This window comes from Equus asinus, chromosome 23 (assembly GCF_041296235.1).
Source record: "Equus asinus isolate D_3611 breed Donkey chromosome 23, EquAss-T2T_v2, whole genome shotgun sequence".
NCBI lineage: Eukaryota > Metazoa > Chordata > Mammalia > Perissodactyla > Equidae > Equus > Equus asinus.
The window spans coordinates 51,128,971-51,156,311 of NC_091812.1; the positions used below are offsets into that span (position 1 = coordinate 51,128,971).

The 27,341-nt window shown below is 41.4% G+C and overlaps 1 protein-coding gene across 25 annotated transcripts in view; it reads right to left on the minus strand.

The window, feature by feature from the left end:
* The window catches only part of PLIN2 (perilipin 2), a 97,879-nt gene that overhangs the window by 31,482 nt on the left and 39,056 nt on the right, over nucleotides 1–27,341 (minus strand). For 4 of the 25 annotated variants that reach the window (XM_070495730.1, XM_070495723.1, XM_070495734.1 and 1 more), the window contains 3 exons: nucleotides 17,440–17,554; nucleotides 15,248–15,335; nucleotides 8,606–8,699 (listed from right to left, as the gene is read on the minus strand). In XM_070495730.1, the coding sequence (XP_070351831.1) occupies nucleotides 8,606–8,685 (80 nt within the window). In that variant the 5' untranslated portion in view covers nucleotides 8,686–8,699; nucleotides 15,248–15,335; nucleotides 17,440–17,554. Of the gene's footprint in view, nucleotides 1–8,605; nucleotides 8,700–8,970; nucleotides 9,156–10,555; nucleotides 10,779–14,528; nucleotides 14,712–15,247; nucleotides 15,336–17,439; nucleotides 17,619–18,298; nucleotides 18,393–23,657; nucleotides 23,765–24,079; nucleotides 24,177–27,341 lie in introns of those variants that run through there. The other 21 variants (XM_070495713.1, XM_070495719.1, XM_070495732.1 and 18 more) reach the window with 16 other exon arrangements.

Below are 27,341 nucleotides of genomic sequence, written 5' to 3' on the forward strand. Positions count from 1 at the left end.
CCAGGTGCGGACGTGGCACCGCTTGGCAAGCCATGCTGTGGTAGGCATCCCACATATAAAGTAGAGGAAGATGGGCACAGATGTTAGCTCAGGGCCAGGCTTCCTCAGCAAAAAGAGGAGGACTGGCAGTAGTTAGCTGAGGGCTAATCTTCCTCAAAAAAAAGAAAGCCTGCTCCAGGAAGGATCTATAACCATAGATAATTATAATGGTAGACAGGAGGAACCTAGCAAGGCCCATTTAATCAAAGTCCTCCCCATGTCTCATTGTTTTTGCAAGGTATGGCAAACATTTGTTCACCAAACATTTGCTTTTCCATCTCCATGTGAATTGCTTTCCTCACCTTCGAATTCCAAAACCAGTACCTCCAACACCCTCTTTTGTCTTTAACTGACGATGGTATTTACAGTGATGGCTTGTGGCCATTTTGGCAAGTCACTCAGTTTTCCTGGGTTTCTCCCATGTATACATGTTACTAAACTTTGTTTGATTTTCTTCTGTTATTCTGTCTCATGGCAATTTAATTCTTAGAACAGCCAGAAAAACCTAGAGGGTAGAGGAATAGTTCTTGCTCCCCTAGACGGACCCACCTCCTTCTGCCCAACTGAACTTCATATCTTTTTTTTTTTTTTTTTAGGAAGATTAGCCCTGAGCTAACTACTGCCAATCCTCCTCTTTTTGCTGAGGAAGACTGGCCCTGAGCTAACATCCATGCCCATCTCCCTCTACTTTATATGTGGGACGCCTACCACAGCATGGCTTGATGAGTGGTGCCATTTCCACACCTGGGATCCGAACCAGCAAACCCCGGGCCGCTGAGAAGCAGAATGTGTGAACTTAACTGCTGAGCCACCGGGCCAGCCCCTGAACTTCATATTTTTTAACCTGCCATGGCCCCTTCCCTTCTCTATCTGAAATAGGTAACTCAAGGAGAAGCAATAAAAAAATAGATCTCATCAAATTTCAAATCTACTTCTCATCTAAGCTATTTGTTTTCTCCTCCATCTTGTAGCTGGTTATAGGTTTGCAATTTTATAAACTGAAATTATCCTAGGACATCACAATTTCATGTATTTTTATTCTCTTTAAGAGAATATAATTATTAAATGAATTCATAATATAGCTTACTTTTTGTTATTTATTTATATCCAATTTATTCACACAAAGGACTTAAACTGCCTTAGAAAATGCATAGAGGGGCCGGCCCGGTGGCACAGCAGTTAAGTTCGCACATTCCGATTCTTGGTGGCCCAGGGTTTGCCGGTTTGGATCCCAGATGCGGACATGGCACCACTTGGCAAAAGCCATGCTGTGGTAGGTGTCCCACGTATAAAGTAGAGAAAGATGGGCATGGATGTTAGCTCAGGGCCAGTCTTCCCCAGCAAAAAGGGGAGGATTGGCAGTAGTTAGCTCAGGGCTAATCTTCCTCAAAAAAAAAAAAAAAAGAAAATGCATAGAATACATGAAGAATAAATTTTGAATAGGTAAGAAATAAGGCAAAGAGAAATTAAGGTGAAGCTTATTGTTTTTATATTATCATCATCACATCAAGTAATTAATGTTCATGAAAGGAGAAACTCGATGAATAAGTGAGTACAAAGAAACCGTTCCTAAAACAATAATTCGTTGCATGCAGATGAGGTATTGCACTGGAGTTTACCAATTACAATAAGCTCTTTTGTAATTTCTTACTGTAGAATTATATTGTGGGAAATAACATTGACTTTGAAATCAGAGTTTCAACTTTTTTTTCCAAGCTTCATTGAGGTACATTAGACATATAATATTGTGTAAGTTTAAGGTGTGCAACAGTGATTTTGTATATGTAAATACTGAAAAGTGATTACCCCAATAAGGTTAGTTAACACATCCATCACCTTACAGAGTTACAGTGTGTGTGCGAGTGATGAGAACTTTTAAAATCTCCTCTCTTAGCAACTTTCAAACATACAATACAGCATTGTTAACTTTAGTCACCATGCTGTACATTAGACCCCCAGAACTTATTCATCCTATAACTGGAAGTTTGTATAGAGTCCTAACTTTGAATCTATACATGCTATGGTGGTGATAATACTTACCTCAAAGGCTTATTGTGCAGAAGAATAAGTCAGTGTGTATAAGGCCCCAAACAGAATGCCAGGCAACTACTTAGCCAGTGTCATTTCCTTTCTCCTTTTAATTTTGCTTTGTTCAAAACAGAGCTACCTAAAATTCAGGTCATAAGAATTAACAGAATTTTAGAGTAGGAAGAGATCCTATTGCTGGTCCTTTCCGGTGAGTCTCAGTGTGCATGACAATGGCCTGGGGCACTTGAAAATACAGATTCTGGGCCCTCATTCCCAGAGATTTTGATTCACTTGATTTAGGAAATAGTCCTGAAGTGTTTAAAAAGTAGCCCAGGTCATTCTGAGGCAGGTAATCCAAGAAGGACACCTTAAGAAACACTGCATTCAAGCTGACTCTTCTGAGGGACAAAGCAGCTGAGGGGTTTGCCGAATGCACCACAGCTGGCAGAGGGGAAACCAGAACCTGAGGTGCCTGACTCCATGGCCTTTCCACAATGAATATGAAAATAACTCAACAGCAAGTGTTTCACTGAATCATTTTGGCATAAAGAATTGCCCTTTATAACATATATTTATTAATTTAAACTCTAACTCAAGCTTACTGGCTAGCTCCAGCACTAGAAGGAGAACCAGTTCCCAACCTCAAGGCCTGATAACCCCAAGCATGTATGATTTTTGGATTGCTAGAGCATGAGAGCCTGCTTTGCAGGATGAGCAGCCTTTGTCCTGGGCAACCTAAGCAACTCTGCCTGGAGGCCACAGTCCACGGTGTTTTTAGGTAACTGCCAATCAGGGCCTGGCCACAGGTAAATCAAAGAGGGCCAAATATTTTCTGAGGGCACCTCACATACTCTTCCAGCCCCTTTTCTCCTCCTTAGAGAATCCTTCTTTCCCTAGATGCATTACTGTTCTCGTCAGCTTCTTGTCTACTGCGGTATCCTCCCCAATATCTGATCATAACAAGCCTGTGCTCTCAACTGAAAAGTCAGATGCATTTTATAAACAAATTCAAACCAAAATGCTAAAGACTGGGGCCGGCCCGGTGGCGCAGCGGTTAAGTGCGTATGTTTCACTTCTCGGCGGCCCGGGGTTCACCGGTTTGGATCCTGGGTGCGGACATGGCACCGCTTGGCAAAAGCCATGCTGTGGTAGGTGTCCCACGTATAAAGCAGAGGAAGATGGGCATGGATGTTAGCTCAGGGCCAGTCTTCCTCAGCAAAAAGAGGAGGATTGGCAGTAGTTAGCTCAGGGCTAATCTTCCTCAAAAAAAAAAAAAAAAGCTAAAGACTAATGTATTAAGTCCCTCCTCCTAGGGTCATTTACAAGTTAATTAAAACAAATTTTTTTAAACAATCTACAAGATATATTCTCATGCAAAGTAGGAGGACAGGCTATTCCTAGTCTGTGCTCTGACTCAAAGTCACTTGTCCTCAGTTATTTGATTTCTAGGTGATAGAGTTGGGTCAAAGATCCTATCTACAACCTTTGAAGCAAAAGTTCTTTCAGCTATATCATGCTGTCTCTGAAGGATAAATGTCTAAAGTTCCCCAGTAAATGTTTGTTGAATGAATGTTAAAGTAAAGAGCAAGAGGGAATGAGGTAGTAAGAGAGAGAGAAAAAATGGTGAGGAACATTTCCTTCAGGGACCACAAAGAAATTGCTCTTGGTAGATGAGGAAGAAGGGTACGTGAAGTTAAGAAAGTCTGCCCCAAACAGACACACGCACACACCCCCCTCCCATACACTACCTTTGTGTCAATCCCCAGGCTTGATCTGTTCCCAAAGGACATCAGGCCTGAGGAGAACATGTTTATATATTTATTTATTTATTTATTTATTTATTGCTCTTTCTCAGGAATTAAGAATTGCAGTCAGGCCATTTTAATTTGGTGCCACAAAGCCCAGATGACAACTCTAGAATTTTAGAGCAGGAAGAGACCCAAATGATATGTAACTCAGAGAGTAACCCAATACTTCTCTGTGCATGAAAATGGCCTGGAGTCCAGATCTTCAGCTGAGTGTCTTCTCTTGGGATGGCTGCTTCGGCAGTTTTATTGGAGGCAAGACTGTGGGCCAGCCACCCTTGGAAACTGGTCCTTTTGGCCTGGCTTCATCTTCGTGAAGACGCCTGATCCTTCCATTTCTCTGAGTCCTCCTATTGGTCAAGAGCAAGGTGGGAAGTAGGTGTGGCAGACGAATGATTTGTTTCTGTTTTTGTTTAAGTAAGTTAATTTTGGAAAGATGACTGAGCCAAAAGTTTCGAGAGTGGCTAGCTATTATATTCACTGTCAATCTCCACATTCCAGCTCTGAAATTGGATTTGGCAAAGATTCTTTTCCAAGGTTGGCTTCTGGCAGAGCCAATATGAGTAGTCCTTAGTGATTCAACTAACAACTGAGAAAGTTAGGGGAAACATGACTTCACCAACCAGTGCTGGTACCATTTCCAATATTACCCATTCTCTGAGCTATAGGATGAAACCCTCAAGGTCAGAATCAATTTTTGTCATCCCAGTATGAGTCATTCCTTTTATCTGAGCCAGTTAATCAAAGTTCCACATATGATTTCAAATTTCATTAAAGAAAAATCCCAAATCCTTCACTAAGTAAAGACAGAGGGATATATCATGATCCAAAGTTCAGCAGACAGGCAGAGCCACACTACTCTAAATGTTGTGAAACTCATCCTGAATTCAGACTCGATCTTATAAAATTTAAGACCATAGTGGTATTGAGTAATCCTGATATCATTTTAACAGATCTGCAAAAAAATCAAATTAATCTGTTTTTAATGATCTTCAAATGTTAGAACACTGAAATGAAAAAATAGGTATGTGACACAAAATTATGCTTGGGAGAATGGCATCTGTGATAGCAACATCACTTTTCCCAGGCTCCAGAAATTTTCCCGTTTCACTTTAGCAAACTAAAACCAATCTAGTCTACTGTCCAAGAAGAAGAAAGGGAAGATCATCTTCTAGAACTGAAAAGATCAGCTAGCTACTGCCCCCCTCCATTTACATTGATCAGTTAGATTCTGATTAGATATAACCAATAGGAAGGTAATGGAATATAGATTCAAAAACAGTCCCTCCCCACACACACACACATTAAGGAGCATCGGGCTGGCCTTATAGGTGACATGACATAATCTTGGAAATGCAGACAAATAGCTAAATCTATTTGTACCTAGGTAATACAGAGCTAAATTAAATTGAACATCATACATAAATACATGCTGGTTTTTATTTCTCCTCCTATTCTACTGCTCTTACATAATTTCTGCTTCTCAGAACCATCCTTTCAGAGTTGAGAGGAAACCACATAGCACTTAGTTTGATGAATGTTTTAGATAAGAAGGAGAGATATTAGAAGAGAGAGGATACTGGAAATAAATGCAATTTTCTGTATTAATGTATCATTTTGTTTTTGATCAGTAAAGACTATGATCTTACCATAAAGTAATGTTTTGCTTGATTACAAAAATAACATACAAAAAATGTAATATATGCTCATTGAAGAAAATATTTTAAATATAGACATGAATGAAATAATAATAATCACCCATAACTCTATCACCTAGAGGTAACCACTGTTGATATTTTGGATTATAGACTTCTCATTTTTTTTTCTATGTTTCTATATAATCTTATATTTTCACAAAAGTGGATTTATATTATCAATATTATTCTGTAGTTTACTTTTTTCACTAAATATATCATGAATGTTAAGTATTCTACAATTGTGTGTCCAGGTTGGCTGTTTACCTAGTCACCCACTTGACTCCAGTCTAAGCAATGTGACTCTTTTTTGGGGGGGGCAGTGGGGAGGTGGTGAGGCAGATTGGCCCTGAGCCAACATCTGTTGCCAGTCTTCCTCCTTTTGCTTGAGGAAGATTGTTGCTGAGCTAACATCTGTGCCAGTCTTCCTCTATTTTGCATGTGGGATGCTGCCACAGCATGGCTTGATGAGCAGTGTGTAGGTGGTGCCCAGGATCTGAACCCGTGAACCCCAGGCCACCAAAGTAGAGCATGCAAACCTAACCACTATGCTGCCGGGCCGGCCCCCAATGTGACTCTTTATTTGAATATATCTCTAAATACAGAAGACTTACAAACACTGAAGGAGAGAATACAGAAACAACCCAGTTTGAATTTAGAGGATAGAAATGTTGTAGCCGATTTCAGGATCAAACTGAAGCAATGCTAGTCAAGGCCCAAAGACTTTGCTCTGCGGGTCAATATAAAGCTCTGTTTTAAACATAACCTCCCTCAAAAAATGTAAGTAAAAAAGAACGTTATTTGACAGAATGTGTATTTAAATAACCAAAGCAAACTAATTTATTATCTGCTTCTCAAACTGTAGTTAACAGAATACATTTTTATACTTTCATAAAGAAACATTACAGCCCTCAGTGTCTTTATCCAGATGATAAGGATACAGATATTTAAAACCACCAAGGTTGCCATTAGGATTGAATACAAATAATTCATGGTCAAATGTTTCTGAAAAACACAAATAAGAAAGCATTTCTGCAAAGGAAAAAAAGAGAAAGAGACATCATAGCTATCCCTTGAAATAAAAGGAGAAAGGAAAACTCTCATATAACTATAAAATATCTATTTATTGAAAGCTTATTAAAGTATGGGGATTTTAGAAATAAATATATCAAAATGTTAATTATAGTAATCATTTGTTAGGAGGATTACAGCTCATTTTTTTCTTATTATCTCTATTCTCTAAAATGAACACATATACTTGTGACAGAATAAAAAGTTCTTTTTTTGATGAAGATTTTTAGTAGATGGTACCTAATGCTCAAAAACCAAACAACTAGCCACAGGAGTGTCTGATGATTGCTAAATTCTACCTAGCAACTTGATTGCAGAAATTTGGTAATTGGGAGCAACTCACCTGTTCTAGAAAAGCCAACTGAGAACTTTCACACACGTGCCTGACTGAGTCAGGAACTACCATAGCTGCGTGGAGATGGCCAGTTAGGGAGTTTCAAAATTGCAAGTCTAATTCACGAACAGAGACATAGTCTCTCAAATGTCCTGAAAAAGTGTGGGTGTGGAGATAGGAGCATTAACTGAGCAGAGGCAGCAACAGTATCATAGGACCCATTCCTAGTCACCTTCGAGGACTCTATACCTGCCTTTTTCAAGCAACATACATTCCCAAGTAGCCAACACCAATCTCTGGAATTGCTTGGCGGGTGCTGTATCCCCAAAGACACATGGTTTCATTTCCATAAGAGGATCTAAGTTTAAATTGCAAGCTCCCAAACAGTCATTTACAAAAATAATTTTCCTCAAGCCACCACTCCAGGATATCCTTGCTAGACATCTAAGACATGGCTCCTTCCCTGCATGTGCTCATCAGAACTTCAGGGATCCTAGAGCAGAAACCACACCCAGGCCACCATGGGGGACTGGAACTGGCCACCCCAAGATATGTCTCTTTGGCATGAGGATTATTTTGGGCCAGTTACTTTTAAAAACTGCAGACAGGAAAGAAACTCTGAAAAGCAGAATTTACTTACCCTTTGTTAAGAGACATTTACATTTGTAAGGGAAATCTCCATCTGTAAAGGTGTCTCCCTCTCTGTACCAGGAAGAAGGGGGGATGACCTTATCTCTAGAAACTCTTATCAATGTGGAAGGCAAGGACTTAAATCTGTATAGTAACCTTACCCTTGTTTACTGTACTTTTTGGTAACCTCCCATGATCGACTCCCCTCATCCCCAACATCCTCCTTTGTCTTTACCTGAGGGTGGTATTTAAGGAGAGAACTTCCACCATTTTGGCAAATTGCTCAGGTTGCCTGAGCCTCTCCCATGTATACATGTTATAAAGCTTTGTTTAGTTTTCTCCTGCTATTCTGTCTCATGTGAATTTAATTCGTTCTCCAGCCAGAAGGACCCAGAGCGGGTAGAGGAAATATCTTCCTCCCCTATACCACCATGTTCTTGAGAGCTCACCAACAGGTAAACACATGTGTGGCTCAGAACTCATATTTTTTATTTTTTGGAGAATTCTGGTTAAGGTATTCTGTGACTGAACTAAATTTTAACATATTCATGTTAAATAAATGATCTGGCTACCTAATTCATAACACAATTTCCTATGAAAGATAAAAATCAAGAACTAAAGAGCATTTCCCGGAAAAAGAATAGGCACAATGTCATCACATTTATTCTGTCTGCCTGTCTTTCTTTTACACAGAAACATACACACAGCTTGGTTCATATCCCCCAAACTGCCAAGGAACCTCAGTTTGTGGTGTAACTTTTTTTGGTCAGAGATACTGTGTGTTAAGTCACAATCTACCTCAAAATCACAAAGTATACCATCTTGAGAGACATAAATAATGGGCAATGGCCATCTGGGGTAGGTGGGCAGGGATTGTAAAACAGTTCCATTTTCATATTATATATTTCTTATAACATTTTAAAATGTTTAATGAGCTGTATTTCTACCTTTGTAAGCAGAAAGCACAACAGAGAAAATTTAAAAACAAAAAGCATCATACTTACTGTGAGCAACTTGAAGGTCTCCCACTAAGATCAAGTACAAGGCAAGGATGTCTCCTCTCACCACACCTTTTCAACATCATACTGGAAGTTCTAGCTAAGGCAATAAGACAAGAAAACGAAGTAAAAGGTATACGGATTGAGAAGGAAGAAATAAAACTGTCTTTGTTCACAGATGCCATGATAATCTATGTAGAAAGACCTAAAGAACGGACAAAAGAACTCTTGTAACTAATAAGCAGTGCTAGCAGGATTAGTGTAGGATACAAGGTTAATATAGAAAAAGCAGCATGCATATCCTTTAGCAGTGGATCATGTATTACCATCATTAGCTTCATGCCAGACTTTCTTGTGATAGTCCTGCCTACCTTTGAAAATCCCTAATGTAATCTTCAAGCAGCTGTGAGAGTCCCTGAGAAGACGTGGCAGCTCCTGACCAATCCTCTGAATAGGCAGGAAATTGTGCGGATATAAATCTTGGAAAAAGTAAAAGCCCCCTGGGCTTCCTGTTCTTGTGACTCACTCCATTGAGCCTATAGGCACTGTCTTCCACCTGTCAGAATGTAGTTTCCCCTTCAGGTCCGTGCGCACCACCACCCCCAATCGCTCACCTCCACATCTTTTGTTTATACTTGATTCCTCAGGCCTCTCAGAAGAGGGCTAATGGCCACAGGGGTTTAATCTAGTATTGACTGATGGCAACAACAAACCTCAGGCTTGGTGAAAGAAGTGTGTTAGAACCCCACCATTGGGCAGAGCCCTCAAAGTGTGTGGAGGAAGAATGTTGGAGGTGATGTGGTGACCTTTTGTGGTCTTGGTATGCAGATCGTTTAGCACAGTGCATATTGCCAGGGAGCCAAGAACCCATTTTCCATGATGCCCAAAAGAATAACACTCTATTCAAGGAGGCCTTGCCATGCATGCAGCTCTGTGCTGGGCATGTTGGGATGCAACAGAGGGAAAATTCATGACCCCTGCTCTTGAAAAGCCCAAAATATAGTTAACATCTGAGGCTTCTGATTGTTGTAAAGGGGCAAGGTAATATTGTTCCTTTTCTCTCTCACTTTCTGTGTGTATGTGTGTGTGTGTGTGTGTGCACATGTGCGTAAGGTACTGATTCCTGCTAACCACCAGTCAGCTTACAGACACAGTTCCTTAAAGACATTCTTCATTTCTTCACCAAGTCAAGTACTGCTGCTCGAGCTCTCATTTTCCTTTGGCCTTTCTGGCTTTCTGGCTTTGGCACTGTCCTCCTACCCTCCAGCCACACTTCCTGTCTCTGTGGGGACATTTGAGTGGGTGGTAAGCATTATAATGCTCTGGTCGGCTGTCTACCAGGGTTGCTTCCACAAGACTCAGCTTATTCAAGTTGCTTCAAAAATCCTCTCCACTATCCTTACTCTGTATTCCTTCCATGCATCGCTTCAGGGTCAACCACTGCTAGAATATTGGCCCCTGAGGGGTTCCTGCTTCTTTCCCAGCCAAGCACACTCTAGAAAGGAAGCCCTAATTGTTCTGACAAAATGTCCTGTTCATCCAGAATGAACTCTTGGTGGGGTCCTGGGAACTCACGCAAACAGCCAACCCAATTGCTGCCAGCCAATTCCAGGAAGATCCTTGAGGTAAGAGCCTGCTGGTTTCTCTGCCTCTTCTCCACCTTATGTTAACTGGTGTCCTACTAACAGCTTATAATACCCCCATTCTTCTGCTGACACCATTTCAACAGACTTAAACAGCTTCTTCCTTAGACTAGCATTTGTGGGTTTAAGATATTCCCTCCCAGACCAAAGAGCTACCTGCCAACAGTCCTTCTGGCCTGTTTAAATTCCTAGAATCTCTAGGATGGCCAGCATAATTACGAACCCCAGAGCACTAATAAGGACAACGAAAAGTGGACGTGGAGACTGGTAGGGGACAAATTATCCAACAAAGAACAACAACAACAAAAGAAACCTCAAGGGGCCGGCCCGGTGGCGCAGCGGTTAAGTTCGCACGTTCCGCTTCTCGGTGGCCCAGGGTTCGCTGGTTCGGATCCTGGGTACGGACATGGCACTGCTTGGCAGCCATGCTGTGGTAGGCGCCCCACATATAAAGTAGAGGAAGACGGGCACGGATGTTAGCTCAGAGCCAGGCTTCCTCAGCAAAAAGAGGAGGACTGGCAGTAGTTAGCTGAGGGCTAATTTTCCACAAAAAAAAACAAAACAAAAAACAAACAGAAAAAAGAAACCTCAAAGTCTGCATGTCAACTAAACAGAAAACTTTGTGAAACTGAGTCTTACAATTTTACATAATTTAATAAAGCACAATTACATTTTCAACAAGATAAAATAATTTTCATTTATAGGCGTAGATAATATGCCAGACATAATCACATTTACATAAATATTTTTAATAATAAAATATTAAAAACAAGCTGATAGGCAGCAAGCTGATGGGAAAAAGGATATGCCCATCCAGTGACTCAAACCGAAATGAATTTCATGAAAAGAAAGGCAAGATAGTGCATTGATTAGAAGCACAGCCTGGAATCACTCAGATTCCATGCTTGATGCCAAAACAGTATTAAACTTGCAGGTAATGCCTCTGAGAGAAAATGGGAGGGAGCCAGGAGAGGCTGGGAGAGCCATCAGGCTGTGAGGCAGCCCTCACCAGGAGTGAAGAAGAGAGGGAAGGAAGGACGGTTAGGGGGAAGCATGCTAGACTGCAGTACACTCTAAGGAAAGTTCAGCAAGGCAGTTGGGAAGCACTCAAACCCTCAGGATAGTTCCACGTCTCCAAAGAACCAGCCTGCCTTGATATTCCTGCCGCACCCTGCCACCGGCTGGGAGCAGCCTGTGGGCAGCATGGCCTCAGCTCAGACACATCAATGGACTTCAGAACGCAGCAGGGTCCCTCAGCCAACTGCTTCCTGAGGTTGGAAGGATATCTGAGAGGCTTATCTCACAGCCCCACACTTAGTTTTCTTTTCAATAAAACAAGACAAAATCCGTGCCCACCAACCTCTTAGGGCAGTTGTATAGCTCTGAGGAGGCATTGTTTATGAAAGCTTTGTAAATGGTAAAGTATGGAATATCTAAACCACTATTTACACAGGACTATGCCCCAGCCTGAGGTGTAGTTCTTCACACTCTCTCTGCCTCCTTTAATGCAAGACTGCAGCAGTAGGGTCTCCAGACCACCAGTCTGTCTCAGAACCCCTCATTCTTCTAGATTACCCAACCTAGTTACTTCCTCAGCCCAGGCCTGTCTGGAAAGCAAGAAGGAAAAATGCAGTCCTTTGGCTCATAGCTAAAAACGTCCTCAAATAGACAGAGCCAGCTGGCTGCTGATGGGTCAGTCCAGCTCCATGATGCCCTACTTCATGAAGCTGGACATTGACTGCTTTGCTAACCAAGAGCCATGCACAGCAAGTGCTACCGAACCCAGGTTCGTTTTTGCCCGTTGCCCAGAAAGGCAAACACTGAGATGACGACACTGCAGTAGAGAGAGGGTTTAGTCACAAGGAGCCAAGTGAGGAAGTGAGAGAATGAGTCTCAAATCCACTTCCCTGAAAATGGGGACTGAGGGATATTCATGGCGTAGGGGGGCAAGGTGGTCTGAAATGTGGAGATAGGTGATTGGAGGTGAGGAAAGGTGAGGTAATTGGTGATCTGTGCAAGCAAGTGTAGTCAGACTTCTTGGCTCTTCACAGGATGCAAGTAAACAAAATGGTGGCATTAGCGTGACCTGAGGGTAGAGTGTTTATTGCTTATCAGACATCTGCATAGACCCAGTTGATGGGTTGGTGCTCTCAATGGGCGTGAAGTGGACACGGGGTTCTAATTCCTGAAAAACAGCTCAAATACCCATTACCATGGTGACCCAGGCTCCAGGGAGATGTTATCTTAGGAACCTAGTGAGAGTCAGACAGCATATTGCCTAAACAGCACAGTGAACAATGGGTGGGTAAACAGCTAAAAGCTATAATCAGTAATTGCAAAAAGGAAAGAAACTTTAGTTCCTAGCCACTTAATCATCAGTGGCTAACTGTTTGCCAGTTTCATAAGTTCTGCAATTCAACACTTATTATACTACTTGGAAAAGAGGCAGACTGTTAGACTTGCAGAGCTCTATGTCTGTTATTTTATTTTTGAACAGGGAATACATCCGTATGATCTGATATTCAAAACTTGCAAGACAAAATTCAGTGAAAAGTCTCCCTTCCATTCTGGTCCTCCAGACACAAAGTTCCCCTTCCTTGGAGGCAACCAAAGTTTGTGTTTTCTTGTCTTTCCTTCCAGAGATATTTTGTGTATATTTATGCTTATAAAATAATTTCTAAAAATGCTAAGAGGAAGTCCCTCAGAGAGCACCCATCATTTAGACTAGGCTAATGTTATTTAGACACATGTACTATGTACTAATTTATCTCATTTCTACCTAAAGAAACCTCAGAGGTAGGAAACAATTTTTTCAACATTTTATTATGAAGATTTTCAAACACAAAGGGAAGTTGAAAGAATTGTTCGGTGTAAACCCATACACCCACCACCTAAATTCTACAATTAATAATTTGCTATATTTGCTTTAGTTATTATTCCCATTTTATTGCTGGGGAAATTAAGTCAGATGGTTTAGGTAGTTTAATTAAAGTCACTCAGCTGACACCGTGTGTTGGAGCTTTTTCCAACTCATCATACTACTTTGCTAGGGGATAAAGGTGGTAATGGTTTGCTGCAAAAACCTCATATGCTATCTTGTCTCTCATTTATCCCTTTCCTATTCTAGCACTTCAAGCAAGGTCCAAAGAGATTAAAGTTCCCTGGGAAGAGTTTAAATCAAGTTTCTTGTGTCTGAGTATGGTCTGCAGATAAGCCCAGAGAACACAAGTTCTCTTTTTCACTTATAATTTCCCTGCCCTTTGGCCCCATCATCCCACGTGGTGCTCTCTCTCCCACAGACTTTAACTTCCCTTAGCTGACGTCCTCCTTCTGAGAGACAGCCCAGCAGACCCATCCATCACCTTTATCTCAACAGCCTACGTGGACAACAACTTTGCTACTCACAGTGAGGTTCACAAACCAGTCGGATGACGTCATAAATGTCCAATCTCAGGCCCACTCAGACCCACTGAATGAAAATCTGCACTTGAACAGATCCCCAGGTGATTTCCTATGCACATGCCAGACCACTACCCTCTCACTTCACCCATGGTTAAAAAGGAAGCCAATGGAATTTGCTGCATAAATCCTGGGTGAAAAAAAATATTAATGACATTTATCTTAAGAACTGCCTTTTCCTTTTTTTTAAAATCTCCTTTTCCTCTTCACTTCCCTTCTTCAGAACCAATAATACCACTTGTTGAGCCCTACTCTGTACCAGAGACAGTATTTCTACCCCTCAGAACATTTCAAAAGATACTTTTATTCGTTTTTTTTTTTAGGAAGATTAGCCCTGAGCTAACATCTGCTGCCAATCCTCCTCTTTTTGCTGAGGAAGACTGGCCCTGAGCTAACATCCGTGTCCATCTTCCTCCACTTTATATGTGGGACGGCTACCGCAGCATGGCTTGCCAAGTGGTGCCATGTCCACACCTGGGATCTGAACTGGTGAACCCCGGGCCACCGAAGCAGGATGTGCGCACTGAGCTGCTGCGCCACCAGGCCAGCCCCAGATACTTTTATTCTTAACATGCAGGTGAAGCTCAGAAGGTTAGAAATCCACCCAAAGGTAAACAGCTGTAAATTTAAAGCACAGGTGTGTCCCTTTCCAAAGTCTGCTGCTTTCTTCCCACCGCAGGACACTGTGTCTCCAAACCCCGGCAGCAGCCTCAGCCTACACCTTGCCCTCCTGGGTCAGATGCCTTACGTATGCCTGCCACCCAAGGCTTCTGGACTTGTCTCCCCCTCCCGGTTCCTTTCTCATGTCCCCTTCACTGCTCGCTTACCTGGATCTTGTTCTCTCAGCTTCCAAGCATCAACCAGGTACTCTTACCATCTAAGAACAATGGGAAACACCTGTGCATTGTAACTGTGGTCCTCTCCAGGCAGTGGGGGAGGAAGAATTGAGAAGATGGCATGCAGGTCCAGAAGGGTTTGGGCAGGTAGGATGCACTCTGCCAAGGCATGCCCTGTTTCAATCCAAATAAAGAGCTCAAACAGCTGCTATGGATGTGGTACTAAGCTGTGCCCATGCTGGGTAGAAGGATCTGTAAAATGTGACGCCTGCTCTTAAGGAACATTAATTAATCCAGCAGGGGAGCTGGGACCTGGAGACACAAGCCCCATGAACAAAGTACACAGGAGCATAGAGGAGACTGCTTCTGGGTGGTGAAATTATAGATGCTTCCACACGGCAAGTAGCATTTGAGGATTGCCAAGCGCAAGGGTGGAGTGGGAGGGAGAGGGCATCTAGGCAAGGGGAGAACACGCAGAAAGACAGAAGGAAAAGCGTCTTTGGGGAGTGTCCTACATAGAGCCCATGTGGCTGATCTCGAAGGTATGTTAGAGGCCTGCAGGGCGAGATTAGGAGGTAGGTTGGGAATGACACATGGAAATCTCTGGTTTGAGGAATGATACAGTCAGAAGTGGGCAATTATGTTACTTTGGCAGAGAAGATGGATCCAAGCAGATAGTGACTAGATTGAGGGTGGTGACAGATTCATACCTAGAATGAACCTCAGATAACATGTAAACAAGTGACTTTCAAACCTTTGGGCATGAAACCTTTTGTGCAGATGATCCCTCACTCAGCTCTGTGAAAAAAAAAAAAAAAGGATCAAAGTTAAATTGCTCCAATGCAGTGAGTAGGAGGAAGGTACTCAGTTCCTCCCTCCCTCTCATTCCCTTCTTTCTCTCCAAGTGGATTCTGAAGGGGCTTCCTGCTTGACAATCAGTGATGAACAGTGATCAGCAAACTAGAAGCAAATCCTGCTTGCCTCTTGTTTTTGAAAATAAAATCCTGTTGGAACACAGCCATGCCCATTCGATTACGAATTGTCTGTGGCTGCTTTCATATTACAATGACAGAGTTGAATAATTGGGACAGGGACTATCTGGCCCTTTACAGGAAAGGTTTGCCAACTCCTCATCTAGAGCCTTGCTACTCAAAGTATGGTCCTTAGTCCAGCTGTATGGGCCTGCACACATTACCCTATCGACACAGAGCTCAGGGTGGGGAAGGTGGATTCAGGAGTCACTACCTTGGAGGGGATAATTGGAGTTAGGAGTTGTGTGACATGGTTAAGGGTAAAGGGAGAGACTCCAGAAAGAAAAGAAAGGACGGTTCTGAGAAAACTTTGAGGAATATCTAGATTTAGGGAGCAGACTGAAAGAGTCAGGAGAAATCACTGGGAAGAGTACCAATTCTCATTGGTACCAGTAAATCATGACACATTGAAGGACTTTCTACAGCTGTTGATGAAAAATCTGAAATATCCCTCTCTCCTCCAAATGCCTTGAAAAGTTCACATTTTAGGAACCCAGGACAGATGATCCAGGATATATATCCTCGTGCTTCCTCCTGTATACAGCGTCCGTACATACAACTTTCTTTACCGTCTCCAAAGCAGTGTTTTTGAGGCCATTAGTATTTATTCTTAAAATGTAAACTCTTTTCTAAGAAGAAATGCACACAATACTGTGTTTTTCAGGTGTCTAGAAGCATACGGTAAATTCCTTCTCTTATTTAAAGGCATATCCTACTTTTTAAGTTGATAGACATGGCACCACTTGGCAAGCCATGCTGTGGTAGGTGTCCCACGTATAAAGTAGAGGATGATGGGCATGGATGGTAGCTCAGGGCCAGCCTTCCTCAGCAAAAAGAGGAGGATTGGCAGGAGTTAGCCCAGGGCTAATCTTCCTTAAAAAAAAAGAAAGAAATAATTTTATCTGAGCACACCTCTGAAATTGCTTTTATCTACTTACTTTACCTCTTGACTGAAAGAGTTCTTTGGCTTTTTTGTGAGACCAGATTTCTAAGATAAAAAATAAAATCTGTTTTACTCTGTATATCTTCTTTTCACTCTGTGTATCTTGAAAAAGGCCTACAGAAGTTTGTTTTTAACAATCATCCGTTACTTTTAAGATACAGCATTCTGATTGCTGAGGTTTTCCTCAAAGCAATTTTCTAACCCATATGTTTTACTAATGGCTTCCTTTTTTTTTTAAGATTTTATTTTTCCTTTTTCTCCCCAAAGCCTCCCGGTACATAGTTGTATATTTTTAGTTGTGGGTCCTTCTAGTTGTGGCATGCAGGATGCTGCCTCAGCGTGGCCTGATGAGCAGTGCCATGTCCGCACCTAGGATTTGAACTAGTGGAACTCTGGGATGCCGAAGCGGAGTGTGCGAACTTAACCACTCAGGCATGTGGCCAGCCCCAATGGCTTCCTTTTTTTCTTTCTCTACTGCAAGCCTGAGTTACTGACTAAGTGTTGAATATTCCAAAGATAAAGCAATAACAGATATTCTCCAAGATGATGTTATCAGTGTTATCCTACTGTGCTCATAAGAATAGTTTCCTAATAGTATATACACTTTATTTGAACTCCATTGACCTGTACCAATGATCTTTCTGGATCAATACTGTCCAATAGAACTTTCTACAATGATAGAAATGTTCTATAGCTGTGCTAACCATACACTAGCCACATGAGGCCATTGAGCACTTGAAATGTGGATAATGTGACTGAGGAATGGAAGTTTCAATTTTATTTTTAATTAATTTAAATTTATATAGGCACATGTGGCTATGGTTACCATATTGGACAGTGCCATTCTAGAGTCTTTCAGCCACACCTGAAAGATATAACTTCAGTTTTTAAACTGAAGAGAGTAGCATCACCTGTTATTTTGACTTACCTCATAAACAAATGATTTAGCAAATGTTGCCTAGCAGTTCTTTCATTCATAAGAAATAGGCTATTCCAGGCATTTTGAATGAACACCAGGTACGGGCCAGGTACTTTAGCAGAAACTGCAGAGGCATACAGAAATGAAATAGATGCAGTGTCAGTCATCAATCTCAAGGAGCCTATGACCTATTGGAGGAGAAAAGATTGTAAACAACCAAATGCACATTGAAGATGTAATGTGATCTAAACAGAGAATCATGCCTTGAGGACATAGCTGAAGATAGCAGCTCATTCAAACTGGGGGTGAGGCGGGAGGTGGTCACAAGGAAGCTCTTATAAAGGAGGTGGTTTTGGAGCAGGGCCTTTAAGAACAAGTGAAGAATAGGGAAGAGAACCACGAGACTGGGACAGAGGCTACATGTTGGAAGATGGTGGGAGATGAGGCTAGAAAAGTAGATCTGGGAGGTCCTTGACAAGCATGCTAAGGGGCCCAGCTGGAACAAAGGTGAGCCACTGCATTTGTGGAATGGAGTGAAATGAAGAGTATGTGTGAGGGAGTGGCAGACAGAGGCAGAGATCAGATCAGCAAGGCTTGGAGTGATAAGCTCAGGAGTTTAATTTATTCTGAAAGTGAGGTTGGGGAGTCCTTGGAGGAGTTTACACTGGGTTTATGTGGTCTCTGGCAGCAGTGTGGAGGATGGATTGGAGAGAGATCAATGGAGGATTCAAGAAATATTCAGGAAGGACCGCTCTTTTGAAAAGAAGAAAGGCTAGTTTTGTTTGGCTTCTGTGGAAACCCTGAAGTCTCAAATCTCTAGGAAGCCAGGGGTGGGAAAACAAGTGTTCTTCAGCTAGTCAACACCTACCTCACATGGAGGGTCATGGGTGATTCTTGAACCCTTCCTAATCACACACCTATCCCAAGATGTGGATTGACTTTCCAAACCAGCCTTTTGGCCTCTACAAAAGAGACAATGACACTCACTGATACGTTCTTAACTCTTACAGAGCCATTGGTAATATTACCTTTTCCCAGAGTATCATGACTTTTTGGTACATCATTAAATTGTATTACTGTGTTCTGACAGCTGGCTCCCCAACTCCGCTTTGCCAGTGTTTGGCTAAGATGGTAGAGGGTAGAGGTGGTGACGGGTAGGACAGAAAAACAAGAAGGACAGGTAGGAAATGGCAGTAGCAGTAAGATAGATGGAGGACATGTGTCCTAACAAGTTCATGGCATAATGTTTAATAGTATGGGCTCCCAAGCCACCTTCAGGGAGTCCAAATCCCAGTTTCGCTAACAGCGATCTGGTATTACCTTAAGCAAATTACTTAACCTCTCTGTTCAGTTTCCTCACTTATAAAATGGGGATAATAATAATAGAACCCACCTGTTGTGAGTGTTACCTAAAGGGCTTACAACACCACCTAGCATGTAGTAAGGGCTCAATAAGTATTAATTATTACTATTACCAGAGGATGAAAAAGGTAAGTGCTGTTTTCTATGGCTGAGATGGAAGAGTGGTTTTAACTTTAAATGTATGTGTTAATAATGTTTATGAAGTATTTAGAGATCTCAAATATCAACAGATTAAAAAGAATTATTAGGTCCATCTCCAGTACTATTAATAATTTCAGGGAATCAGATATCTAGGTGAAAGTTCACAGAGGAGTACATGTCTTTTCAACACAAACTAGGCCAAAGTTCAAAGCTAGATAGAGTTGCCAAATTATTCACTTATTACGAGACCAGTAAACCTTTTAGCACCACAAAGTAGATGTAAGATTTGAAAGGAAATGATTCAAATCCAGAACAAAGTTCATCCTATGCACAATGAAAAGTTGTGCAAGACAAAAATGATGAAGGTTAACTGTCACGTATGATGAGGTGATACATTGCTCAAGATACTGGCGTGCAATCAGTCTTTGCCAGAGTCAGATCATCAGCTGACTTTAGGAAAGGTTTTCCATTTGCCGTAGACACTCACCCTCTAGGTTACTTCCCAAAGTGCATATTCATTAAACCAATAAGCAAAGGAAACCTTTCTGAAGTGCTCTCAGTTTCCCCTTTTCTGGACTCTGTCATCAGGGTCATGCCAGTGTGGACGAGGTTCCCAGAAAAGATCCCCTGAAGAGACTGAGTATTTATGACCTTAAGAGGTGTTCAGGAGTGGCTATACCTGGGGCTGGGAGCTGAGTGTCACAGGGGTAAAGGCATAAAGTATTCTCATAAAATTGAGGGGAGCCAAGAAGAATCATCCTGTCAAATCAATCAACAACATATGGGGAGGCGGTGCGGTGTGGAAATTAAGTAGCTTTAAGGTCAGGCAGATCTTGGTTATAATACCAGCTTTCATCTTTGCAAATGGCATATGTACAAGTAATTCACTGCAGCCCTAATGTTTATAACAACAAGTGACTAGAAATATGCTAAGTGTTCACCGACAGGGGACTAATTAAACAAATTATGGTCTTACTGTGTGGAAAGTTATCCAAGTGGAAATCAGTACAGAGCAGTGTATAAGCTATGTGACCCTCTGTGAAAAAAAGAAAGTATTTTCTATTTTATAGCTGCTTATTTAGGGAACAAAATATCTCTGGAAGAATATTCCAGAAACTAGTAAGACTGGTTGCCTGTGGGAGGGGAAGTGGATGGCTGAGAAAAAAGGTTGAAGAGAAACTTGTGACTCTGTCACCTCTTCAAAAATTAAAACAATAGTTTTTAAGGAAAAGTAAGGAGCTAGATCTGGAGAAAATTTACAAAGAGAAAAAGAAGAATCTCAGTTCTCTTTTTTCCTAATTAGGCAAGCTTGAACAAGTTGTTTAACTTCTATAGAGCTCAGTGTCCCCATGTATAAATGGGAATAAAAATAGAACCTGTCACCTAGGTTTGTGTAAGGATTAAATGATTAATTAACATTATTATATTTGTTGCATTCGGATCATGAAGGCACTATTAAGAAGCATGCCCCTAAGGAGCTCACAGATATATACATACATCCCCCCTTAGTAATCAGTAACTCCATTCTTCCAGTACTTCAGCCCAAAAATCTTGCAGTCATCCTTGAATCCTCTCCTCCTCTTACACCTCACATTTAAACTATTAACAAAATCTGTTGGCATTATCTCCAGAATATTTCCAGACACTTTCTCACCTCTTCCTTCTATACCTCCCTGGTCCAAACTCTCATCTTCTTTTGCCTGGCCTTCTACAGTGGTCTCTGAACTAGTCCCTTACAGAACCCGCACCCCCACACCCCGCTATTCTATTCTCAACACAGCACAGTGTAATCCTCTGCTCATAACCCTTCAAAGATGGCTCAACACACTCATAGTAAAGTCCAAAGCCCTTAAGACGTGATCTGGCCCCACTGCTTCTTTGATCTCAGTTCCTACTCCTCTCCTCCTTACTGTGTTTGGATGACACACTGGCCTCCTTGCCATCCCACAGGCAGGCCAAGCTAGGAGACTATAACAAATATCTCAAAAAATGAGAACTCAAGCCAAAAAACATTTTCTTAGAATATGAAATTTGTACAACACGAAACACTTCCTCAAATGATTGATATAGAATTCTGCAACTAATAATTAGAGAAAAACCATACTTTTCAAGCACCTGAGGGTTATTTAATAAAACTGACAACGTAGTAAGCCAAAAAGGTGTACAAACATAAAAAATATATAAACCAGATCCTCAGATCACAACATAATAAAATGAAAAATCAATAACAAAAAGATAATTTAAAAATGCAAACCACTCATCCTTATATGGCCTTTTGATTTTCAGAGAAGGCACGAAAGCAATCCAATGAGTAAAGTCAAGTCATTTCAGTAAAGTATGCTGAGGGGCCAGCCCGGTGGTGCAGAGTTAAGTTCGCACTTTCCACTTCGGCGGCCCAGGGTTCGCCAGTTTGCATCCCAGGTGCAGACCCAGCACCGCTTGGCAAGCCATGCTGTGGCAGGCATCCCACATAGAAAGTAGAGGAAGATGGGCATGGATGTTAGCTCAGGGCCAGTCTTCCTCAGCAAAAAGAGGAGGATTGGTGGCAGATAGCTCAGGGCTAATCTTCCTTAAAAAAATAAAATAAATTATGCCGAAATAACTAAATTTCACATGGAAAAAAATGAATCCTAACCCTTAGCTCACAACATGCACAAAAATTATTTTGAGATGGATCACAAACCTAAATGTGAAAGCTAAAAGCATAAAGCTTTTAGAGGAAAACATATCAAAATGTCTGCATGACTTGGAATTAGACAAAGTTTTCTTAGATAGGACACAGCAAACAATGGCCACAAAGGAAAAACTGATAAAGCAGACTTCATCATAATTAAAAACTTCTGGTCATCAAACGTCACCCTTAAGGAAATGAAGAGGCAAGCTACACAATGGGCAAAGTATTAACAAAGGCTATATCAGGTAAAGGTCTTTTTTTCTTTTAAGATTGGCACCTGAGCTAACAACTGTTGCCAATCTTTTTTTTCTTCTGCTTTTTCTCCCCAAATCCCCCCCCCCCCAGTACATAGCTGTATATTTTAGTTGTGGATCCTTCTAGTTGTGGCATGTGAGATGCCGCCTCAGCGTGGCCTGATGAGCGGTGCCATGTCCGCACCCAGGATCCGAACCAGCGAAACCCTTGGCCGCTGAAGCGGAGTGCGTGAACTTAACCTCTCAGCCACTGGGCTGGCCCCAGATAAAAGTCTTGTATCCAGAATATTTAAGGAATTCCTACACTCAATAATAAAAAAGACAAAAACTTATTTAAAAAATGGGCAAAAGATCTGAATAGACACTTCACCAAAGAAGATAAGTGAGTGGCCAGTAGCACAGGAAAAGATGCTCAACATCATTAGTGTTCAGGGAACTGCAACCTCAAATCCAATGAGATACCACCACACACCCACTAGAAAAAGCTAAAATTTAAAAATTGGTGAGGATATGAACACCAAAAACTCATAAATCGTTGGTGGTAATGAGAGCTTAAAAGTATTTTAAGAAAACCTGTTTGTGACTTCCCTCTGAATTTTCTTCACATTGATCAACATACACAGAAGGCAGGCAAAGAGGAAAAGGAGGATGTCACAGAAAAAGGAGAAAAAGCCTTCCAAGGATGGAGTGATGAAACAGAGAGAAAAATGATGAAAGCAGAGTAAATAATAAAGGAAAGGAGTAGGAGAGGCAAAATGTGAGCTACAAGAAGAAAGGCAGTTAGGAGGAGGGGAACACAAGCCAGAGGAAAGCTTAAACGTGATGTATAAAGTGCCTACACAGGATAGTGCCTGGCACACAGGACACATAGTATCCAAATATATTTATTAACTATAAATCAGGAGGAAAATTAAATGAAAGGCCAGGTATTCGGTAACCGTTTATTAAACAAATGTCTAGCTGCTCTGGTGACGTATGAAACAAATTGGTTGCAAGTATTCCGTGCAAAATTAGCATCGAATTTTTCTTTTCATAATTCTAATTTTATTTTAGCCCGCTATGGTTTTAGGTCTATTTAGGTCTATTGTTGAGGCAGCAACATTCAGGATGTAACTGGGTTTCTCATTTTCTGGCAACAATCATGTGAAAGGCAAACGAGAGACTTTTACTGAAGGACTTTCTTTTTTTTTTTTTAAGATTTTATTTTTCCTTTTTGTCCCCAAAGCCCCTGGTATATAGTTATGTATTTTGAGTCGTGGGTCCTTCTAGTTGTGGCATGTGGGATGCCGCCTCAGCATGACCTAATGAGCGGTGCCATGTCCACGCCCAGGATTCGAACCAGGGAAACCCTGGGCTGCCGAAGCGGAGTGCATGAACTTAAACCACTGGGCCACGGGGCTGGCCCCTGAAGGACTTTCTTAATCTGTGAAATGAGAACAAATATTAGGTAATCCGCTTGTGGCTAAATAAAAACTGCAATGCTAAAATTCAGTCTTCACCTGATGAAACCAAAGTTCACCATGAAACCATGGTTGCATTCAAGCTTCTGTACTGAAATGTGGCATTAGGATGGAACACATACTTTGTAGGAAAATTTCCGAGTATGCCTCAGTTTCCCTGTGCAGGTTGTAAAAGGCAAAACAATTAAAAATTATTTTAAAGCACTCCTCAAGTCTAATAGCAGCATTCTGAAGAAGGAAGGGGGTTGGAGGTGATGAATATTAGGACATTTTTTCCCTAAGAGGAAAAAGAAATATGTCAGAGGATGCTAATTTAAGGATCAAAAAGACACCTACTGGGGCGGCCTGGTGGTGTAACGGTTGAGTTCGTGTGCTCCACTTTGGTGGCCTGGGGTTTGCAGGTTCCGAATGGGCACGGACCTAGCACCGCTCATCAAGACACACTGTGGCAGCATCCCACATAAAATGGAGGAAGATTGTCATAGATGTTAGCTCAGGGCCAATCTTCCTCACACACACACACACACACACACACACAAGATACCTATTGTGGGGTGGTGGGGACTCCCCACAGGTCTTTGGCAGACTAAGTGCACCTTTGATCACCCACCTGCCAGCTATCCTACTTAGCACCACCCCTCTTCCCTCAGGGCAACATTCCCCTACTCAAGTCTGCCAAAAATGCATTCATGCTACTATTAGTCTTCCTCATCCCAAATCTCATCAGTTTATTAAGCAAGGACCTGTTAATCATTGACCTGGCATGAACTTTTCTTCTTCTGGGTTTCATGGTGTGTGTTCTACTTCACTCTCAGTCAAGCCTTCACTCGAGTTTTCTGGAGAGCCCATCTTCAGCTGTAATATGTCAATAAAACAGAGAACAGAATTGTGACTGATGAACTTAAATCATTGCTGAAAGTGTTTTATGTGTAAATTGATAACTTAGAGTTATGGAACATTGGCTCTTTTGTGCTGAAAAATCTATATTATATGAAGGATATGTTAAGCCAGAAGGCTTTTTTTGTATTATTATAAAGAAAGAGGATGAACTCAAAGATTATATCAAGTGATGGGTAATTTGTCAAATGAAGTGTATATATTAAGGATTTTTGGCAAAAATTTAAACCTTTTGTTTTTGCTAAATTAAACAGTCTAATACATCCTCCACTTTCAGAGATGGAATATTTAGCACAATAAAGAAGTGTGTTGACCAGGAAACGATGTTCTCCAGAGATCTGTGTCATAAGACACAATGATCCCTTGTGAGATTCTTTTTAAAGTAACATTTACTATTGTTAAAAAAAAAAAAAAAGTACAAGAGTGTATAGAAAGTAGTTCTTTTTTTTTTTGAGGAAGATTAGCCCCGAGCTAACATCTGCTGCCAATCCTCCTCTCTTTGCTGAGGAAGACTGGCCCTGAGCTAACATTCATGCCCATCTTCCTCTACTTTCTATGTGTGATGCCTGCCACAGCATGGCTTAATGAGCAGTCATGCCCACATCCAGAATTTGAACCAGTGAACCCCGGGCCACTGAAGCAGAATGTGTGCACTTAACCGCTGCACCACCAGGCCAGCCCCAGAGAATGGTTCTTAATGCCAACTTCACCTTCCCATCACCTGGAAAGCTTTGGAAAAAACGCCAGTGCCTGGGCCCTTCTCCCAGAGTCTCATTTAATTTACCTGAAACAGGCCCAGGCAACAGTAGTTTTAAAAGTTCTCCAGGTGATTCTAATATGCACCCAAGGCTGAGACCACCAGCATCGAATGGGAAGAAACTCTCCCTCCCACCCTTGATCTTTAGCCCCCAATCCTCCCGCCAGGTGCAGCCACTGTTAGCAGGCTGTTATGAATGTATGGTGCATATATATATGCACCCGCCTTTTAAAAAAAATCTGTATAGCACCTATATATCCCCTACACTACTACACATAAATGTAGAATAATGATTAAGAGCAAGGACCCTGAAATCAAGACCACCCTGGTTTAAACAGCAGTTCCTCCAATTACTAGCTAGAATTTGGACAAATTATTTAACTTCTCTCTGCCCCAGTTTCATCTGTAATGTGATGATAAATGCCAACTTCTTGGTGTTTTCATGAAGATTAAATGAGAAACTCCATTTTAAAGTGCTCAGTAAATGTTGACTATTACAACTTCTCTCACTTTTCTGCACCTAGCGATTTCCTAACAATATATGTTGCAGATAATTTTGTATCAGTACTTATAAATGTACTTCTTTCTTTGAACAGCTACTTGGTAATTCACTGTAAGGTGTACAATTTAACCAGTGCCCTGTCAATGGACATTTAGGTCAGTTCCAGTCTTTTGCTACCACAAACAATTGTGCAGTGAATACCTCCTTATACAGATATTTGTGCATGTATACAAGTACACTATATCTTTAGGAAAAAATGTCTAGAAGAATTGATGTTTAAAATTTTGATGGATACTGCCAAACTGTCTTCCAGAAGGCATCAACCAGTATACGCTCCCACTAAGAATGTATGAAATGCCTGTTACCCTAAACCAAATGTGTTATCAAAATTGTAGATGTTTGGCCCGGCCTGGTGGCTCAGTGGTTAAGTTTGCACATTCCACTTCAGCGGCCTGGGGTTCGCCGGTTCGGATTCTGGATGCGGACATGGCACCGATTGGCAAGCCATGCTGTGGTAGGCGTCCCACATATAAAGCAGAGGAAGATGGGCACGGATGTTAGCTCAGGGCCAGTCTTCCTCAGCAAAAAGAGGAGGATTGGCAGCAGATGTTAGCTGAGGGCTAATCTTCCTCAAAAAAAAAGAGAGAAAATGTAGATGTTTGCCAGTCTCCTAAGTGAAAATGGCTTCTCTTTGTAGTTTTAGTGTGCATTTCTTTTATTATGAAGGAGATTCAGAATCTTTTCCAGAATTTGGAGAGACAGATTTGTAAACAAACTCAACACAGAAGTACTGTGACAAAGTCTTCTACAGTGCTCTGGGTTAGGAAGGAGGGCGGGATAAGGCTCCACAGTGGAGGTGGCATCTGAACTCGGTGGTTGGGGATGAGTGGGAATTCTTGCATGGAGTGCCTTGATCCTAGTAGGTAATAAGTCAAAATGCTCAATTATATGTTGACTTAAATGGCAAAATTAAGACATTTGGAGAACACGTTTTCTGGCTGGCTGAGGGGATTTTTGGTTGGATATGGCAGGACACTGAGGCACAAATACCAATAGACAACTAAGCCACTCACAGATTCAGGCAGTGGGAAGGGGCGGGCCCCGGGGGGGAAAAACAAGTTTCATAGTGCTTGGCTGGTTTCTTACACTTCCTGGATGTTGAGCGACATCTAATGGCCAAATAGAAAAAAGAAGTCTATATTTTCAGTATTTTGTTTTCAAGGAAAAGTCCCTACATTGTAGTAACAGAAGCACAATAAAAATAAATTTACCTCCAGATTTATGGAAAGATGGACTCTTATTTTTTTCCCTGGGAGCAGAGGGGAAAACTGAACAAAATTAATTTGTTTGGTCTGGTGTATTGAAGGATATAGCTCTTCATTTTTTCAATGAGGAAATTTACTTCTAGAGAGAAATGACTTACCCAAAGCTACACATATAGTGAATTATTGATGCTCTGATATATTTCTGATTTTGGTACAATAAAGAGAAGAATAGTGAATATTTACTCATTCATCTGCAAAGCACAAGATGAAAAAGACAAACACTTTTGATTACACTAACATCTATTAATTCACAATATGGGGCATGCATGGAATTGAATGCTGTAATACTTGAGATGATGAAGTAGTCAATTACTGGCCATTAGGCTCTTGGCCTGGGGTATTTGATGTTTCAGACTAGTAGGGGACAAAGACAGGCAAGTTCCTATGGATGCCAGATGGTACTTCAAAAAATCCAAGTAAAAATTTGACCTCTGTAGGTTAAGAGTTGCTTCTCTAATTTTTCTCTTTGCCTTGTATCTGACGACAACAGGCAAAACTGGGGCAGGAGATGGGGACCAGTCCACATTATTCAATCAACC